Source organism: Papaver somniferum, chromosome 5 (assembly GCF_003573695.1).
Source record: "Papaver somniferum cultivar HN1 chromosome 5, ASM357369v1, whole genome shotgun sequence".
Lineage (NCBI taxonomy): Eukaryota > Viridiplantae > Streptophyta > Magnoliopsida > Ranunculales > Papaveraceae > Papaver > Papaver somniferum.
The window spans coordinates 208,304,329-208,325,509 of record NC_039362.1 but is presented as its reverse complement, the minus strand read 5'-3'; the positions used below and the strand labels follow the sequence as shown (position 1 = coordinate 208,325,509).

Genomic DNA, 21,181 nt, shown 5'->3' with positions numbered 1-21,181 from the left:
TTTTTTAAAACTATGCATCATTTCGCACAACAATTTCCTTCATATCAGCCTTTCCACACCTATCCCGAAAATCTATATTCCATTAGAATGATGTCAAGGGCCCTTGAAATCCAAATATCTCCTTCCCTATAGAAATCCAACCCCACTCAAGTGTTAAAGTGTGTTATTTTCTACTCCTTCCGTCCCACTAACTATTAAGTGACCTAGTTGAAGTTTGCATAAATTTTAAGGCAAGCAAGGAAAAAGAGATTTTTAAGCATTTTTTACAATTATATCCTTATGAATAATAATTAATGAAATTTTGAAATGATTTATCTCTCAAACTACACCACGGATGTTCGCAAACTTTATACCATTGAAAAGCATTTTAAAACACCTACGTAACGAATATAAACATGCCTATCAAATTATGCATATTTCTTATATTCCTTATAATCAATTAAAAGGGTAATTTTAGAAATATCTCCTTGTTTAGTGATATAGGTCACTTAATGATGGGACAAAATTAAAAACCAAATAGGTCACTTAATGGTGGGACGGAGGGAGTATTAACGTGCATGTAACTTCGATGATTTCTACATTTTTCTTAACTTTATTAGAGCTCGATCACTAATATAGGGTGATGTGTCATATTGTTTATAGGAGTGACTAAGACGTTGACCCTCTGTTAGAGATGCTCATAGAGAACTAATAACATTTTGATATTCTCTAAAACTACCATTACAACCCTTAGCAAATCCTAAATTATCTTCTTTTAATAATAAAATTACTAAAACTAAGATCTTTAACCCATTTCGGATCAGATAATAACAGCAGGGCCTCGGCTTCGGCTACATTTCTTGTGTTGCCCGAGTATGTCGTTGCCCCCAAGAATCTTCCTGCATCATTAACCAAAACAAAACCAGCATTAGAAAACCATGATGTAACATAAGCATCAATATTTATCTTACTCCAGATTTCTAGTGGGCTTTTCTATTTGCCCTTATCATGGTTTCTGACACTTTTCTCTGTGACAGAGTTAGACTCATAATTCATGCGAGAGTCTCTAATCTAAAGACTTAAAGGTCTAGACAAATAAAACTATCACGTTGAATGGTGAGGAAACCTTCGCTTCCTATTGGTTGAAATAAGTCTTTTTTGAGTTTTGTGAAACGAGCATTTTGATGAGGACACTTGGCGACGTACTACTCGCTTGGAATTTGTAAAAGTCTAAATGAAAATAGGAAATGTTAACCTACGGACTCTTTTTTCATGGTACAATACCTTTTTTTCATGGAAACCGTTAACCTACCAAATTTATGGACTCTTTTTTCCGTAATAATATAGGGTTGGTACTAATTCTTGGTCTTTAAGTCTTTAGGCGTCCGTCAGATCCGTTCCCTTGGGTTTCCTGATTTGCCTATGTTCCATAAGATGTCTCGACGATTATATATTAGGAAAAAAATTCCGAAAAAAATTTAAAGAATGAAATTGGAAGAACAAAGAAGAATGGGTTTGTGTGCTAGGTGCGAGTAAGGTTTTGTTAACAACTATTAATTTGAGTCAAGAGAAATCAGGGAAGGAGGAATGGAGTTGTTGTTCTGCAAATGGAGGTATTGATGAAGAAAATTACGACGTGTTTTAGGTTGCAATTGAGTTCAGGAAGACAGGGAAGAATAGGTGACTATTGTTGCCTTAGAAATCAATTGAGTTTAAAGAATCCGCCGTTGTGGATTTGTACCAAGGTTAGGAGGTGTTCTCGAAAGTAACAACGATTTGAACTCAATTGAGTCCGAAAAATCAGTGTAGACATATGCGATTACATCTGATATTAGAACGAACGAAAAGAAGAGAAGAGGATGAAGTGCCACTATAGGTATAACGTTGTTTACTTGGCAGTTAATCCTAGAATATTAGGTTGCAATAAATCCCAAGTTTTACAAGTTCTATTAGCTCTGAACAGAACTTCATCAATAGCTGACTAAATCAAGTGAAGGTTATACGTTAACTAAGATGCATGGGTGTATGGATGATAAATTAATGATGCATAGGTGAAGGATCTTAATTAGTCATTGATGTTGCTGAATTTCATATAGAATAAATCCATATGAAATATATAGTTAGTAAGGTTTGTAAATAGTTGTCCAGAAGTTATTCATATGATTACAGACAAGACTCCATCTCACACTCACATGTATTGGTGATGTCTGGGTCGTCACGGGAGTCATTATTTATGTAAATTTTGGCTAGCGGCTTTAGAATCTCTGACTACCTCATGACACATCAAATTTTCGCACATGATTGATCACTGGACTTCTAGAACTCTTGGGTAGGTTGACCCTATAATGTTAGAATTACATAACGAAAATTATGACCACTTTTTTTCTATGAAAATATTCTATGAAATTATGCTCGAAAGACACGTAGGGAGGGACTCCCTTTCATGACCACTTTTTTGTGGATTGAAGAGTAACGAAAATTTTCAATTTCATGAAAATATTGGAATTCCGTAGTTTTTTTTCTATGACTAATTTATCCCTCCTCTTTTCTTTCTTTTCTCTTCTCTTCAGTTTATTTAGTTCCCATCGTCACCGTCACCGACAACTCCTCCATCACCACCAGCGCCGGACCACAACCGTTACCGCCGCCGCCTCCAACACCATCACTTCCATCGCCACCACCGCTAGCGCCACTAACTTTATTCTCTTCCATCACCGTCCTCCACCGCCTCCTTCAAATCCAGCAACACCATCGCCACCATTACAACGATCCCGCCGCCGCCAACACCACAACATCGCCAACACCACCAGCAACTCCACAGCCACTAGCAGCTTCACCACCAACTCTAACGACAGCACCTCTACTACCACCAGTACCGCCGTGAAAATTTGAATCAACCATTAAAGAACGCTCACTTTCGTTCTTTCACCACCAACATCATTCATTCCTTCAGCTCCATCATTAATCAAAGATCAAACACTTTTGATCCTTACCAACACCCCACCACCGTCATCTCCGCCATCACCCCATTTTGTCGATTAATCAAAGACAGCAAATCAGAACTCAAAATTACTATCGAAAATGCAATTTCTATTCAGTGTATTACATATACAAAACTTAGTAATGAAAAATTACGAAAAAAAATGATTAAATCTGATCAATTACATTAGCAGAGCGAAAATTATTTTTGGATCAAATATGCTTCTACTTTTCATCTAAGAGCACAAGCAAAGAAACAGAAACAGAACCCTAGATTGAACTTAATTTCATTCTCTATTTTTGAATCCTGAATCTCCATTCTCGATTCCTCTTGAGTCGTCTCCTCTCATCACCCTAATTTCAGATTCTCAAATTTACACTTCCTTTTTCTCTTCTTAGATTTCTTTCTCAATTCGATGGGAATCAATCAAATTAGGTTATAAAATTACGATAATCGTTGATTAAATTTTAATCTCTCTGCTTATACTCAGCTCCTGCTGCTGTTGCTGGTATTTACATTTTCTTTTTTTGTTTTTGAGTTCTTTTTTTGATGGAGCCTCGTGTGGGCAACGACGTCGGACTTGGTCGTAAGATCTAGAGATTTCCTTGCCATGTGTTGTGACTTAAAACACGTGTAAGGAGAACAAAAAGTTAGAATGAGTCGTGTTAGCGATTTGATCCAACCGATCTCTAAATGATTACAATTCTAATATACTACAAAATGGAATCGGGGATAAGTGGTTGGAAGTGAATTTGTGCAACAACAAAAAATGGATACAATGAGCAGTGATCGACTCCTATGACTCTCTAACGATTCACACTTGACTCCTATGACTCTCTAACGATTCACACGTATAGATTCCTTACCTAGAATAGGATGAGCTGGTTGTGCTCATGTACTATCGTTTTTGTTTCTCTCCGATCGTGATCAGTTGTGTTTTGTTTTTGTTTGGTCAGCCCTCCTCACCGTGGCAACGATATTCTAGTTAGTCATTCTTTTTTGGGGAGGGCATAAGCCATTTTGCATGTATTTAGCACCGTGTTAAGTACTGTGTAAAATCTAAGCATAACCACTATAATAGTGTGAGATCAATAGTAAGTTTCTTTGGTAATTCCGTCACTTTTGGTTTAGTGGAGTCGTCAGCTAATATGTAAGATTAGATTTTCTTGGAATAGGGCAAAGAAATGTGTATGAGACAATGATATGGTTGAATGTTTTTGAGATTCTTGGCATGTATGCCTTTTAAAACCGAGCCAACAAGTGTTTCAATGTTGCACAAATTTGAAGGATTTTAGCTTTTTAGTAAATCGCAGCTGAATTGTGTTTTTTTCACTAAAATTGTTAATATTTGGAGAATAGTATGTTGCACCAAGCGACTTCAGTTGGTTCACCGTGTTACTTTGCAGATAATTAGCTGAGCTTGGACTACCCGCTATGTGTTCCCTTCTGTAGCGACGACACAGTGGCCTGAGCCAACATTTATGATCTATATATCTCTCTGTCTCTGCTACCATTAGCGTCACAAACTCATAGTAAGCAATTACGTATTTCTGATCATTTCATTCATAAAATCAATATCTATTCGTAAATTGGGACTCATTCAGATGTATGCATGGTAGGTTCTTGGGGAAATGTGTGTTTATTGTCTAATTTTGTATCATTTCAAATTACTTACAATATGGATTATATGAGTAAGAGAATGAAGCTCCTGTCAAAACCATAGTCACTGATTAGTGATTATTGGAAGGTATATATACCCTTGAGGTCGTTTGGCCGGTGGTTGACTAGAATCTTCTTTACATATCTAATCCGTAAAACTCTAATATTGGTGATTGTTTCTAGATGAAGTTTCTGAAGTTTTTTTAATTTTTGGAATGACAAGAATATATACGCCTTTTGTATCCATCTACTATATATATATATATTTTGAATAATGGAAGGATAGGTTCAAGGCTAACCACTATCTACTGTTGAAGGCATAAAACCATAAACCACTGTCGGCAATTTTGGTTCAAGTTTAGTGCATAAATACCGTTTGGGTTTAGTAATCTTCTCAAATGTATGCGGATCAAAACAAAATAGAAGAAGTAATCTTTTTTTATCCTGTTCATTTTGTTCAATGTATACGTACTATGTACAATTGATCTTCTCAAGTGTTTGCGGATCGAAACAATTATCCTGTTCATTTTGTTCCAAAATTTTTGTTAAATATATGCGTACTATGTACAGTTGATCTTCTCACGTTTTTGTGGATCAAAACAAAATAGGAGAAGTAATCTTTTTTATCCTCTTCATTTTATTCCAAAGATTTTATTATATGTATACATACTATGTACGGTTAACAATGATTCATCAAAAAACTAATGCATTTGTAGTTCTTAAATAATTATTTGCAATTTCACTAAAATTTGACCAAAAGTACCATATGGAAATTAATTGCTCAACTAAGAATTAATCAAAGTTTAACCATTCACGATTCCAGTTTTGATTGTCTATAAAAGTGCAAAAAAAATACATCTTTTTGTAAGAAAAAAATATCGGTCAGGTGGGACGAAGAGAAGCCACGCAACATCAAATCAAAAATATATTGAAGCTAGAAGAAGCCGAGCCACACTAAATCAGAAATCCTAAGTAACTGGACGAGACTAAGCCGAGCCACACTAAATCAAAAATTCTAATCAATTGGGCGAGGCTAAGCCGAGCCACATCGACCGGGTTAGGCGAAGCTCCGCGATAAAGTCACATCGCACCACATAAAAAAAATATGGTTAAAAGGAAAAGATACCCTTGCACCAAATCAAAAATGCACGATGGGACGAGGTAGAGTCACATCACACCAAATCAAAAATGTATGGGGATGGGATGGGGGCCATGGGGCGAGGCGAGGCCGAGCCACACCAAATCAAAAATGCATGGGACGTGGCGAGGCGAGTCCGCGTCATACCAAGTCAAAAATCCTAATCATGCATTGGGACGGGGCGAGCCGAGGCCGAGCCACACCAAAAAAAATATATTTCGCAACGGGACGAGGCGAGACGAAGCCACGTCACACCAAACCAAAAATATGGTTAAAAGAAAAAATTATGGTGGATGGTTTTCGGGTCCGTCCAGTGCATAGCACGGGCACAAAATCTAGTGTTTTATAAAGGGTGGTGCTTCTGGTTATTAAAGAATTAACCACATAATTGTTACTATTAAAGACAAAATATTAGGGTTAGTAGCTTCCGAAGAGTTAAAATTGTCAAACCAACTCTGAATCCGTTCTTTCACTTTTTGTTGTTGAAAGGGAGAAAAAGTGATGTAGATCTGGAAAAATACCAAACCAGATTATTTCAGCATTGTTGCAATTCATAAGAAGGCGGGTGAATGATTCTTTCTCTTGGTTGCACATGAGACAAATTTTATCAATTTCTTTAATATCTTCACTTTTGTATTCACTAGAAGAATATTGTGGTAGAATTTTCATACAAAATCTGTATCTTGTAAGGGATCTGAGCACCACACCTTCGCCACCTTGTTCAGACATATTATTATTATCCATAAATTAAAATATGATTGCATGATGTGTTATGCATCATTTGTGGTGGTTTGCATAATGATTATGCATTAAATTTTTGAGAATTGTGCATAAAGTGAAAGTATCATTTTTCTTGAAACGAAGGGAGTACATCGTTTTATTAGTTGCAACGGAAAATTAGTTGATGCATAAACCAAAATATGGCTACATAAAGTATATATATCATTTGTGGTGGTTTGCATAATGGATATACATCTAATTTTCTAAAATTGTGCCTAAAGTGATAAATATTTACGAATTCTTCGTAAAAACTCTAAATTTGATATTCTTGTTTGTACTCATTTTTAAGGCATTTTTTATCACCACCACCGACCACCGATTACCACCTCCCACCACCTCCGATTACCACCACCACCACCTCCGCTTATCACCACCACCAACCACCGATTACCACCACCACCACCGCCTATTTAAGAAATGTAACAACATCAATGCAATCACAATTAAGTTCTGTTACATGATAATTTTATCGAGTATAAAAGACGCCAGTCGTAGCCTGATTCTTCCATGGAACCACTCCGGAGGTATTTTCCAACAAACCCTTCACTTTAATTTGATTTTGATTGCTTCAATCAAATAGAAATCATCAAAATAGGGTTTTAGTAGGAGTTACAGAGCCATGTTCGGTTAGGCCGATTTTCCAAAAAATCCTAGTTTACTAACCGAACTTCTTGAAAATGAAGAACACAAAGAACAGTTCGGTTCTATTGGATTTAAAACTAAGTCACCGAACTCTCTGTTCGGTTGTTTCGCAAAAAATTTTAAAACTACAAAGTAACCGAACTCCACCCTTAGAACCGAAAGAAAAACAAATCCAGTCTAACCGAACTGTGTTGTTGTGGCCACTATGTTGAGTTCCAAAATAACCGAACTTAGCCAATAGAGTTCGTTTTTTTCGCAAAATTTTTTAAAACTACAAAGTAACCGAACTTAGCCAATAGACGCTGAAACTTCACATTTTTTTTGTTTGTTAAGTTCGGTAACTTCACAATTTTATCGTAGAGTTCGGTTGGTTAGCTGTTAGGTTCAAGTTTGCGAAAGAACCGAACTTTGTAAACTTATATACTCTTATATTACGTAAAGTTCGATTAGATCAAAAGTGCATGCAGTTTGCGAACCAACCGAACATAACGCTGTAACTCCTAGAAATTCTATTATTAGAGAGTTCGGTAACCTGCGTGTTTGGAACAAGTAACCGAACTACACTTTCAGATGAGTTCGGTTACTTGTTCATCTCACGGGGCAACCGAACTACAGCTTCAGATGAGTTCGGTTACTTGTTCTTCATATAAAGTAACCGAACTACAGCTTCAGATGAGTTCGGTTACTTGTTCTTCGTATAAAGTAACCGAACTGTTCAAAATCCAGTTCAAATCCGGATCATTTTGAAGATTAACAAATATTCTAGGAGAGGATGGAGATGAAGTATCAGATGAGTTTTCATCATTTGAATACTCAAACTTAGTGAATTGGAAAAAAAATCTATTTTCCATGTTTTTCTCCTTCATCTTCTCTAACTCTACTCTCTCAATAATTCTAGTCAACTAATAATAAACCCATCTTTTAATTTAATCTCACCAATTGTTTTTAACTAAATCATTCACTAATCATCATCCAAAATTAATCAGGAGGGTAATTTAGATATTAATATAAATATCTAGATAAGGGGTGACCTCGATTTACTTCTAATGTCTTTATCCAAAATAAAATCATGGTCCCCCAAAAAAACCATGATCCCAAAAAATCGTTCGTATTAAAGGTCTGTCCGTGCGCATCCATGCATCAGCCATACATCCCAAGAGAGAGGAGGAACATACGATAATTTTGAAGTTTGAAGTGTCTGTGCTCACTGCTCAGCTTTTGAGAAAAGAAATAGCGTGAGAGCTGTTAGTTTCCCGAGCCCGATATCTCAAAGTTATGGACTGGGCTTAAATTGGTTTAAGAACAATATGTCAAGATTTGACAAATGAAACTACACTTCTTGGCCGCTACACCCTCTACCAAGGAAGAGCATATAACCTTGAAGACAAGTCGGTAAACAGAAAAGCAAATCGAATAAATGATGCAACCAACAAAAGAATGTTCATGCTGTCAGTGTCAAGCCTCATATCGCACCTATTCCAGCTCGATGACAACTAAATAGTTTATTTCGATGTACCAGCTTTAATTACCTTAAAGTCATGCAATTTAACCACCTAAGCCTCCAAACAAGCAGCAGAACTATGCAAACACAACACAATGGAAACTAATCAAATGACATCCAATAAGACCAACAAACAAAAACCATAAACATGTACTCCAAAAAAATTATCAAGAAAGAGCACCAAAAGAGCACCTTAAACAAATGGGCAAGTGTCTTTTCAGCTTTTAAGGAAAGCGAGAAAAATCTGTAAGCTGAAGCGTATTTTGATTTGGGCGGCAGTGAAAATTCCACTCCAACTTGTATCACATCTGCAATTCTCCTTTTTGTTCTTGTTGTAGCTTAAGCTGACCCTAAGTTTATTTGGACACGAATAATAAATAGAGTCTCGGATTTGTATTTTGGCAATACTTTTGAACGTGATTGCCTGGACATAATTTTGTATCCTACTCATAGGTTTTGATTTGAAATCTACAGTTTTAGAATCTTAAAATCTATGTTTATGTACCAAAAAAACTAATGCCATAAAAGAACGTTCTGAAGGTGACCGGACCAAAACAATATATCAAAAGTAGCAGTAACTTTTATTAATTAATAACTAGGAAGAAAAACATGAAATAGACATAATAGGTGCCTCTTGCTATTTTAGAAACACAAAAAGGCGTTTCTTATACTAATATTAGTATGTGATCATCAATTATCAAAGCTATTAGCTTGAAATTAACTGACCAACTTAATTATATATTAGCTATCTAGGTCAACATTTAATATATACTATAGTATATATACTCATCAAAGTCTTTAGTAAATACTAAATAGTATAGTAATCAATGCCAGATAGCTCCTGCTTGCTTTAGCAATGGAACGAGAGAGCAACTGAGATGAAGAGTCATAACTTCACTAACTCCACCAACTAGCTTACCACCGATAAATATGGCAGGTACCGACGGATTACATCCTAGACTTATAAGCGCTTTCTCGATTTCTTTTCCTGCTCCGGGTTCTTCGTTGAGTTCATGAACTGTTGGGTTTACACCAAGATCATAGAAAAGGGTCTTGATAGTGTGACTCATACAACATGTACTCTTGCTAAAGATAACTATAGCTCTTTGTGATGCTAATCTTGTTACTCTCTCCATTAGGTTGTTTCGAAATGTATGATATGAAGCGTCTCGTAATTGAAGCTTGTTATATGAAGTTTGATTTGAATGTAACTGTAGTACAAGAAGCTTGGAAGTGTTTCAGATGATCGATGGTGAGAATGAAGTTTGAATGTTGGGTTATTTATAGATGACAAAGTAGCTGACCAAAAGCTGAGGTACATGCTGGGTGCGGCATTGTTGTGAAGAACAACTACAAGTGTGTGCTTACGTGTGTGTGTTTCTATGAGAAGGCCGGTGAACTGAAAAATATTCTTTTAGACATTTGGGATGGAATTTAGCCCCCAAATTAATAGTGTGGTCATGTCATTCGTTTGATAAAGATTTACCTACCGTACCAGCAAAATGCTGGAGGAACTGAAGATAATATCTAATAAGTTAATTTTTATGCCCCTAATAAACTTTATTGATGACTTTTGATTTTATTTTCAGAATATTGATACAGTAGTTACTACGTGTACTTGATAGTTGATACAGCATCGTCGACATCTAGATTTTTATGCCCCAAATAATCTACAGTAATGTGCCTCTCTATAGATCTGTGCACAAACATTGTTAATCTGTTTCATATGCAGAGGGAAAGAAATTGCAGAGTTTTTGAAGAAAACTACACCTACAAGCTAGATGAGAAATTATGCAGTGATGCAAAAACACTAGTTCTCACTTGGGCAGCGGCTTTTGGTAACAAGGTTCATGTAAACTTTGCTTACACTGTACAGAACTGGAACATTGTATTTATTTAATTGTTTTTTCTTACTACCACTGGTAGTATCTTGTACATTCTTCTTTTCTCAATAAAATCTTCTCTTCCTATCAAAAAAAAAAAAAATCCGTTTCATATGCATGGTTAGCAAGCTTAAGTTATTTTTTGGGGATATAAATTCGCTTTGTGAATAGGAACTAAAGGATAACTGAGTACATACAGTTTTCTTTCTCCCTAGATAGTGGATGACGCCAACTCTATCTAGATTTGTCTGTCTCCCTTTACCTTTGGATCTTGTTTTTGTTCTGTACGTACTGCTCTAATGCTTTATGTTGTGCTATTGTAGGACTGAAGTGTGTATCTTTATCTGAGTTGGAGAAGAAAAAAGGGTTTGAGTTTATCCAATTCGATCCGGCCGGCCTTGAATATATGCATGATGCACGTACCCTTATTTATTTTGCTCTATTTCCAAAACATGCTAGCTAGGTTCGTACGTCATATTCCATTCTATTGATCAATCTGCTCTTACACCAACGTTTAGAGATGATTATTACATCATATACATGAACCAAATGAGATCAAAAGATAGCATATTATGGCCGTACATGCTTAAAATGATTTATGAACAACACTAAATGGCAACACCCATATATCAAAACTGCATTATCGATCACATGATTTTGAAACAATGTACGTGGTATATAACTGTATATCAGTGAAGTTGGGGAAAGAAAATAGGTAACTTTTGGTGAGAAAGGTCTCGAACTTTCGTTCTCATTGATATCCTCAGCAGTTGATCATATGGAATCTTATGAGGCAGGCAACTGGGGTCCTTTATATTTTCTTTCTTTGAGGATATGTACCATGCGAACAAGATTTTTTTTCTATTGACGCCAAATGTGATTAGCTTTCCAAGACATCCACGTAGAGTTGGCCAAAGAAAAAAAGAGATGAGAATGAGCAGAAGAAAAGTAGTAAGAAAATTAAACGACCCAAACAAAAGTGAAGGGTCGGATTTTCAATGGGTTTCTTGTTACTCTTTTTAGGAGGAGCTCGAAAGTATCATGATCATACCTCGTGACTCGTGTCATGTAGATTCGCTAATAAATGTTTGTTACTTATGATATTCCCTGGCTATTCGTACTATCTTATGATCTCTTAGGAAGGACGACGATATCTACTACTATCTTGTTTCTTTTGAATAGTTCAATTTTTCGACTGTGATCTCTTATGTCTCTGGTTGTTCTTTCAACCTTTTTTTCCGCTTATAGCACATAATTTTTTTTTTTTGATCGGTCAAAGAAAAATTTATCAAAACGAGAGGTATTTAAGAAGGGTATCTCAACCCAATGATTACAAACGGGAACAAAAAAGAAAAGGAAAGAGGAGAGGAATTCGACGACCCAAGACAACAACAAACAAGCTCACAAAGACCCAAATAAAGAATCCCTTATGCTATCACCATATTCGTCGTTAGACTTAATATCCCTATGTTTGATTAGGCCCAAAATGCTTGTAGTTTAACGTTTTTAACGAGGCCAACCAAAAAGTTATTCCATATTTGACTAAGTCTTTCGTCACCCAAATTAAGCTTCCAAGACTTTACATTTATGGTGACACTAGAATTATAAGTGAAAAGACGAGGGTACCCAAATACACCACAATCTTTAATTTATCCACCTATAAGTCCTCTTACTGAAAGTGATTGTCTATGGACAAAGTCGAGACAATACTACAAATCGGTATTCACACTTTGTGTGATTGTCCATGAATACGAGATCGAAACAATACGACAACCAAAGTGTGATTACTTGATGATAGGTTCGGACTTAACCAAACTTTGTAGGATCACTATCAAGTAAAGCGGAGTTAATGTTTGTGTATTTTACTTCTAATTATAATAAACAATTATAATTACGGAAATAGAAAAGTAAAAGACACAGCAAGATTTTGTTAACAAGGAAAACAAAATGAAAAAACCCCAGGACCTAGTCCAGTATTGAATATTCTCAGATTAAGCCGCTATACAAAATCTAAACCAACTTCGTATAGTTGAGACCAAGCAACTACCCCTAGTTCACTTAGTTTCCTCAGTATCCCTTCGCTTCCGAATTCGATGAGTGCACGAACAATTCCTTTGGGTCGTATTCCAAGCAGTAAAGGAACAACAAATCTGTTTGATAACAACTCTATTGATTCTTTAAGATAAGATATCTCAAGTCATATGCAAAGTCTCTTCCGTTTAAGCTAATAAACTCCTTTGCCTAGTTAGATCAATCCAATCTCTATTACCGAAGTAATAAGATTCGAATTTATAACAATCAAAATAGATTTTTAAGAGAACTATTAGGCGTTACCGATCTCAGGGAACTATCAATCGAATAAATCCGATTCTAGTTGTATCTCATCCGATCAAGGTTTATGCAACACAAAGATATGAGAAACCAATAAGAAATCTTCTTCGTCTTCAAATATTCTTTAATCTTCAATTAAAACCTGCACAACACCACTTGAATCCCTTGTGATCAATCATGCACATAACGGAGTCTGTTAACAATGGATTATCAGAAGATGTCTTTAGATCTACAAACAGTTCTAAAGATCCCGTCAATACTTCGATCTAGTTTGAGTGAATCTTATATCAGAAGAAAATTTTATGAAGAATAAACAAACTAGGTGCAATCAAAGTTTCAACAACCGTTAGTCAATCAAATCAATCGAAAACTAATAACACTGCAATTATCTAGTTTCCCACCGACGACGACACAGAAGTCTTTAAACGAGTGGTAATAAGAGATTTCACCTAATTAAGGCACTTCTCCCGAATATACGGCTCCACCAGAAACAACAAAAATATGAAGTTTACCTGGCTCTTAGGGAGTAGTGCTATAAATGCAAACTAGGTATTTATAGACCAGGATGTTGGACACCAAGGAATTTCCAAAACCGAAAATATTCTCAAGATATGCAATGAATGGCAAGATTCTCTCAATATAAAATCTACAATTAGTAAATGCACATAATTAATTTTTATTCTGTAGAGATATGCATTTAACCGCTACAGACACTAGCCTTGGCCAGGAGGAATTTGATCATATGTCTGCTCAAGCTTAACCTGACGGTTATATAGAAGTTTCTCCTAGTGCCAATTAAAATTTCGAGTGTAGTTGATTGCCTCTCTTGCATTTGGAAATGCTATCCCATATGGCAGACTTGAAACTGGGTAATTTGGATTATACCAACTGAGAGTCCATTCCTCAAGAATTTATGGAGTCTCTTCAACAAAACCACCTTCACTGTAAAAAACTCGAGGCATCATCTATGTTTCAAGTTTGTCTTTGTTTATATATACGTTTGGGTTCTGGAGGATAATCTGCTACTGCAAAGATGTTGGAAATTGAAAAGGTTGAGCAAAGTTTCTTTCTGGCCAAATAATATAAAGATGGATGGTTACTCAAGAGATACTTACTTTTGGTTCAAAAGGATCAACTCCCCATGCAATCAACCTTTCATAGCCGGTTCATTGGAATGTGCAAGGCTTTTGGGCAAATTTCTCGTCAGTCTGAAAGATTGCTGGAATGGTGATGCGATATTTGGCAACAAAATGTTACACGCAGCAGTTTATGAACCATGTCAGACACGCATTCACTCCACACGAACCAACTACACGAATGATAAAGTCAACACCTATAAGTTCCTATATAAGCCCATCCCAATGAAATGCCAAAGCCCAATCATGAAAAATGATTAGGTAAGTCAGGTCCTAAGCTGCTTCCGGAGTTTAACGACATTCCAACCTGAAGTTAGCACACCTTACTACTGCAACCATGCCAACAGAGCCAAGGTAAGTCCCACACCACTATCTATCCATGACAAAATTGATGTTTTTAAATTAATTTAGTCTTTGCAGGTACGATCTTAAGGATATGCTAGTAGTCAAGTGTGTAGTCATTATCCGAGTCAAATGTACCTATCCTAAACCATGCACTTACACTATCACTAACTGACTTGTCCACTTCAACTCTCTGAAAAGTATGCATCCTATTTTTCATCTTCTAAAATCTGATCGTACTCATCTCAAGATTCCTAAACCCGAGTTGTATTTCTCTCAGAGTAACCAATGAAAATAAAAAATTCAAATTAAATCTTATCACCACATTTACATATATTGGTACTTCTACATAAACTATATACCCAATACCAAACACCACCCATACCCGAGTCTAAGAAAAGACAAGACTTTAGAAAGCATGGAATGCACCCCCTCCCACACCATAAAGATAAAGACTATCCACCAGTATTTGACTACTCTAATGATGATGGATAGAAGGATCACAAATATAATGACTGCATCATGAACGCTAGCAACCTTGAGGGAACCAATCCTTTCAGGAGAGCTGAGGTATGCAACTCTACTATCTATACTATATGCACTAAATATTATGTAAGAATTCACATATTTAAGAATTCCAGCACCTGTTATAGTCTTGCCACTTTAGATATTATGTATATGGGATATATAATCCCCATCTTCTCATATCCTAGAATCTCTTATTTCTGACAATTTTTTACAGTAATGACATGGAACTGTCAAGGAATATGAAAAGCTAACACTAGTAGATAACTTGATGACATGCTAAACAAAATAAATCCTGACATTTTTTCCTAGCTGAAACTAAACAGAAATCCAAGAATCTAAAGCCTATCCTAGAAAAAATAGGTGTAACTAATTTTTGGTTTGTTGAACCACATGGAACCATAGGCACTGCTGGCGGGCTTGCTTTAGCTTGGAAAACTAATATAAAACTAGAAATATAAGATTTTTCCAAACATCATATAAATGCTCTAATAACTACTGAGGATAACAACACTTGGATGCTCACTGACTATTATGGTAGTCCTTACACCACCTCTGATAAAATTAAATTATGGAAAATGATTGAAAAGACTGCTATGAGTCACAATATACCTTGGATTATGGGGAATTTCAACTTTGTCTTGCATGATCATGAAAAATATAGTAATCATCCCGTAGACCACTCTGAAGCTGAGATTTTTAACAGCAAAATCGATGATCTATCGACATACTACATGTCCTTTCACTTGGACAAATAGAAGAAATGGAAATTCCCTAACTGAACAGAGATTAGATAGAGGTTTGGTTAATTTTAAGTGGCTTACTTTACATCCCAATAGTACTATATCCAATTTACTAGACATTGGTTCTGATCACAACCCTATCCTTCTTAACACTAATCCCAACTGGAAGCATAGTTTCATTCCCTTCAAATTTTTGGGTCCTTGGTTGGATCATAAAGATGCAAAGACATCATTGCTGAATGCTGGAGCCGGCAACACTCAGGGTCCCATGCTTTTATAATATCTATAAATCTAAAGGAGATCAAGCTCAAGTTGAAGATCTGAAACAAGGAAGTCTATGGTAATATTAAAAACAATTTGGAAAATAGCAAAGCTAAGCTTCAATGGATCACCAACAATTTTTTTTTGATAACACTAGAGGTCATGTTATCAGTGAGGCAAATGATAACATCAAACATTGGTACAACATTCAAGAAAGTTTCTGGAAGACTATGAGCAGAGATCAAAGTATTGAGCTTGGGGATAAAAATACCAAATTCTTTCATGATTCTGCTAGGAAAAGGATGAGAAGAAATAAGATTGATGCCATTCAAAATGCTAAAGGTGATTGGTTATCTGACAACTCTGCTATCACTGCCTGCTTCACAGACCAGTTCAAAAACATGAACACTGCTGAACCTACCAATCTAAACCCTGATATCATCAACCTCATACCCACTACTACAACTCAAGCTGAGAATGAACATCTTCTATCCATTCCTGATGCCTTGGAAATCAAGACAATGTTTTTTAATATGGAAGGTGATAAAGCTCATGGTCCTAACGGATTCCCACCAAATTTATTTCAAGACAATTGGGACATTATTGGTAATGATCTACTAAGCATGGTTCAAAACTTCTTCAACTCTGGTTTCATTCTGTCTGAAATGAACTCTACTTTCATCTCTCTTATACCCAAAACTGAATCCCAGACTAGTCCTGTCCACTTCAGACCTCTATCCCTCTGTAATACCACCTATAAAATTATCTCCAAACTCATTGCCAAAAGAATTAAACCTCTTCTACCCAAACTTATATTCCCATTTCAATATGCTTTTATTCATGGAAGAAAAATAATCAGATAATATTGCCATAGCTCATGAGATAATCCATCATATGAACACTAGATATGGAAAAAAGGGTGACAAAGGTTTAATGGGAATCAAGATTGATATGGTCAAAGATTTTGACAGAGTAAATTGGAAATTCCTTCTAGCCATTATGAGTAAAATGGGTTTCAGTGGCAAATGGTGGCCAGCTTATTCATCAGCGCATTTCTACTAGAGAAATGGCAGTTCTAGTCAATGGTTCTCCTGGAGAGTTCTTTAAACCCTCTAGAGGTCTGAGACAGGAAGATCCTCTATTTCCTTATCTCTTTCTCTTATGTATGGAAGCCCTCTCTAGAAACTTAATGAAAGCAGGGCATGATGGTTTTATCCATGGCATTAGTATTTGTATTGATGCTCCTTCTACCAATCATCTTCTCTTTGCTGATGACTTCTTAGTCTTATGCAAAGCCAACATGCAGGAATGCACCAACTTAATCAACATCTTCAACTCCTTCATTGCTTCTTCAGGCCAAATGATCAATTTCTCCAAATCTAGTATTTTCTTTAGCAAAAACACCGATCCTGCTATTGCTAACAACATTAGCAACTTCATGCAAGTTCAAAAAATTGATTCTAAAGATAATTATCTGGGCTCCCCTTTATTCACCAATAAGAGCAAAATCCAAGCCTTCAAACCTTGTATTGACAAGCTCAAATTCAGACTGGCTGGATGGAAAAGTGAAAATCTATCTCCTATTCACATAGTTACAATGATATCCAGTGTAACCTCCACCTCTAGCATTTATCAAATGAATTGTCCAAGATTCCTAAGAACATGTCAGGAGATTGACAAACTTCAAAGAAATTTTCTATGGAAAAAAGATCCTGAAAAACCTAAAGATTTGTTATACATTATCGTTTCCATGTGTCTCCAAAGTGATACTCTTGGAGATGATAAAGGCTATATATTTCGTTATGAAAGGACTATGTAAACTTGCGTTTCAGATGTTGTTCGTATGATGATACCCAAAGGTTAATCATAATTGTAATGTATGTAATGGAGCAATATAATATATTTATACATAGTAAATGATAGGTATTTTCGACCCAAAGGTTTAAAAGGTCCATTGAGTACTATGTATAGGCTGATTAGTCTTGTTTTTTGTTTGGATTCTAGTATATCACAAGTTTATCCAAAAGTGATTTGTGATGGTACTGAATCTGTATTAATGTTTAACATGGATTGTGCTATATGTCTGAAGAGATGATTGCTCCTTTAACAATGTAGTTCATGTCATCTGAATAAAGATAGTAGTTGTTGTTGTAAGCAATTTATACTATCTGAACATAGAATAAAATGATGAAGTATGAACAATATTTTGTAGTCACACAATTCTAAAGAACAGTGGGAGCATGATAATTCTTGTTCTCTTATCATTTACACATGTTCTTACTGTTTATATTTCATTGAGAATGGAACAACAAGGTCTCTTCGGAGATAGCTCTTAAAAGAGTGCAGAAAAAGTCTTTTCGTAGACGTATGTCATAATGACAACAAAAAGTACTTAAAGAGACTGCTCATGTTGAGCACATAAAATCTCTTCGGAGATTGGAAAGAAGTCTCGTATCGAGTACCTAAAGTCGACATATCTCATATTGAGTACAATAAGTCGACATAGCTCATACCGAGCACAGAAAGTCTCTTCGGAGATATCTCATAAGGAATTTGAGCTTGCTGTAGTCTCTTTAAATGGACATTAGCAGATCTTAGTTGAGATCTTTAGGAATTTTGCTGTAGTCTCTTAAGTGAGACATTATCAAATCTCAGTTGAGATTATCAAAAATCATACTGTAGTCTCTTAATTGAGACATTGATGTAGATATTAATTGATCGTATAAAGAAATCTCTTCCTAGAGATAAAAGGTTGTTTTGAAATAATAAAGTAATCTATTGACATAGATGTAAAGAAATCTCTAGAACTATATATAATCTTAGTAATGATTACAAATTCTCTTAAATGAGACATTGGCAAACTTGTCTTGAGATTATGAGAAAATCTCTAGAATCTCAACTATGATAATAAGAAGCTCCTGAATTGAGACAATCAATGTCTTCGAACATTATTTAGAATCCTCAGTTGAGGTGTGAAGATCTTTGTTGTAAAGATCAGTTGAATGCAAAAGTTAAGCTTAGGATTGTTGTATGTCTTAGTTTTCCGATTATGGAAATGGCGTATGCATCTTCTAAATGGTGTGTAGGTCTCTATAGTCGAATGCTAGCATACATTTAGTTTAAAAAATGAAATTTTTTAATAGTACCATGATAACAAAAATTGCTTGGAGGATGGTAGCTGAACCTGATTCCTTATGGACTACCACCACGAAAGCAAACCATCTCAAAAATGATCTTATGATCAGAGTGGATACAAATCCAAAAAAAAATGGCTCTTGGTTATGGAAAAGTATTCTGGAAGGGGCGCCCAACTTACAACAATATTATAACTGGGAGATAGGAAATGGTAAATCTATCAACATTTGAGAGGGTAGATGGATTGATAAAAAAAAGGAAATTCTAACAAAACCACCTCTCTGCCCAAACACTCTAAACACAGTAAATCAACTCATGGACAACAAAGGAGAATGGGATATGGATATCATCAATCTTTGGTTCATTGTTTAAGATCAAACAACTATTAGACACACCAACAAGAATACTCATAAGGAAGATGCTATAATCTGGAGCCTAACAAAAAATGGAAATTCTCTGTCAAATCTCTTTATGACAGGAAAATTCAAGATAAGTATAACGATGATACACTTAACCCTCCTTGGAGTCAGATATGGAATCTGGGCACTTCTCATTCTACCCAAATGTTTGTGTGGAAATGTGCCCATGGGATTCTTCCAACTAATGCCAGAATAACCAGCATCCTAAGCTACATTGACTCCACATGCACTCTATGCAACAATGCCAAGGAAGATATTACTCACACTATCCTCTCTTTTTCTTCTGTTTCTGAGGTATGGAGTTATTTTTTTTGTCCTCATCACCAATATTTCAACAACTTTGGAGACTTTAATGATTAGATGAACAGCCACTAGTAGAAAAATGATGATCTGTAACAGTTAAAAACTGTTACTGTATTATTTCCGTAACAGTTTTAGTTTTTTCCGCGGTGTTACTAAAGCCCCTGTTACGGAAGGTTTATAAAACCTGTTACGGAAAGGCTATTGAAAAATGACTCATAAATTCTAAAACTATTACTGTTGGTAGTTTTCAGTAATACTTTATAAAAATATATGTTACTGAATAATTTCTATTGTAACTATTTTACATAAAACTGTCATAAAAACTGACAGTTTTTACTGACTACCATCACCTCCACCACTAGCGCCACCACTACCTCCACCACCAGCACTGCCACAACCATCAGCACTAGCATCTCCACAACCGTCACCACCATGTCCGCCGCGTCCACTACCATGAGTTGGTCTTCTTGGACATGAAATATAAATTCTATAAAAGTACACTTCACAAAATTCGACCTTGAGACCTATTGCATTAATTATAACTCTTGAACCACTCTTCCATGTTTTCCTTTTGTTTAATGTTATCCAAATAAAATATTTACTCTCATTAGACAGTAAACTATACCTCCACCACCTTCGTCGTCGCACCACGCAACTACAACACAATTTATATTTTTAATATTCCTACATATTTTTACAACTTGTTTATTATTTTGTATTATATTCGATTTTTTCTCAAACCTTAGGTAACCATCAGTACGAGCCATGGCTAGCTCTCGTGCTTAGAACTAAATCAAGATGTTAAATTAATGTCAGTCCATAAGTAGTTATTTTTTTGAACCGAATACCCAAAAACTAGTTATACAAATAAATAATTTACAAAAATGTCATGATAATGTCAACTATGGTAACATATTAAACATGTTGCAGTAACATAGATATAGTAACATTTAGTTTAAAAAACGTTACGATAATGCCAACTACGGTGACATATTAAATATGTTACGGTAACATAGGTATATAACAACAGTTGGTTTAAAGAACTGTAATGGTAATGTCGACATACGAAATATGTTATAGTAACATGGGTATATAGTAACACTTACTATAAAAACAGTTACAATATACAACCTGGATAACATTATGTAACACTTCTTACGAAAAGTGTTATTGTTATTTAACTATCTAACATTTAGTAACGGGCATTTTACGAACTGTTACTTTATAAAAGTTTGAACTGTTACTAAATGTCACTTTTCTACTAGTGGTTTCAATCGCATAATCAACAACAAGACTGGATTCCAATTTATGCTACTATAAGCTGGTTTATTTGGAAAGCTAGATGTGATTTTTTTTCAACAAGATCAAACCTTCTTCTAGCAGAACTGCCAATAAGATTACCCAACATCTTTGCTCTCATAACA

General features: G+C 35.5%; 1 protein-coding gene across 1 annotated transcript; it reads right to left on the bottom strand.

Annotated features, from left to right (window-relative positions):
• Nucleotides 1–9,503: 9,503 nt before the first annotated feature.
• Nucleotides 9,504–9,815, bottom strand: LOC113280658 (monothiol glutaredoxin-S3-like). Its single transcript, XM_026529257.1, has one exon. The coding sequence runs from the start codon at nt 9,813–9,815 to the stop codon at nt 9,504–9,506; it is 312 nt and encodes a 103-aa protein (XP_026385042.1).
• Between the last annotated feature and the right edge of the window lie 11,366 nt (nt 9,816–21,181).

Coding starts and splice junctions, on each gene's coding strand:
- LOC113280658 (XM_026529257.1), bottom strand. CDS start 9,815: ATGGAGAGAGTAACAAGATTAGCATCACAAAGAGCTATAGTTATCTTT.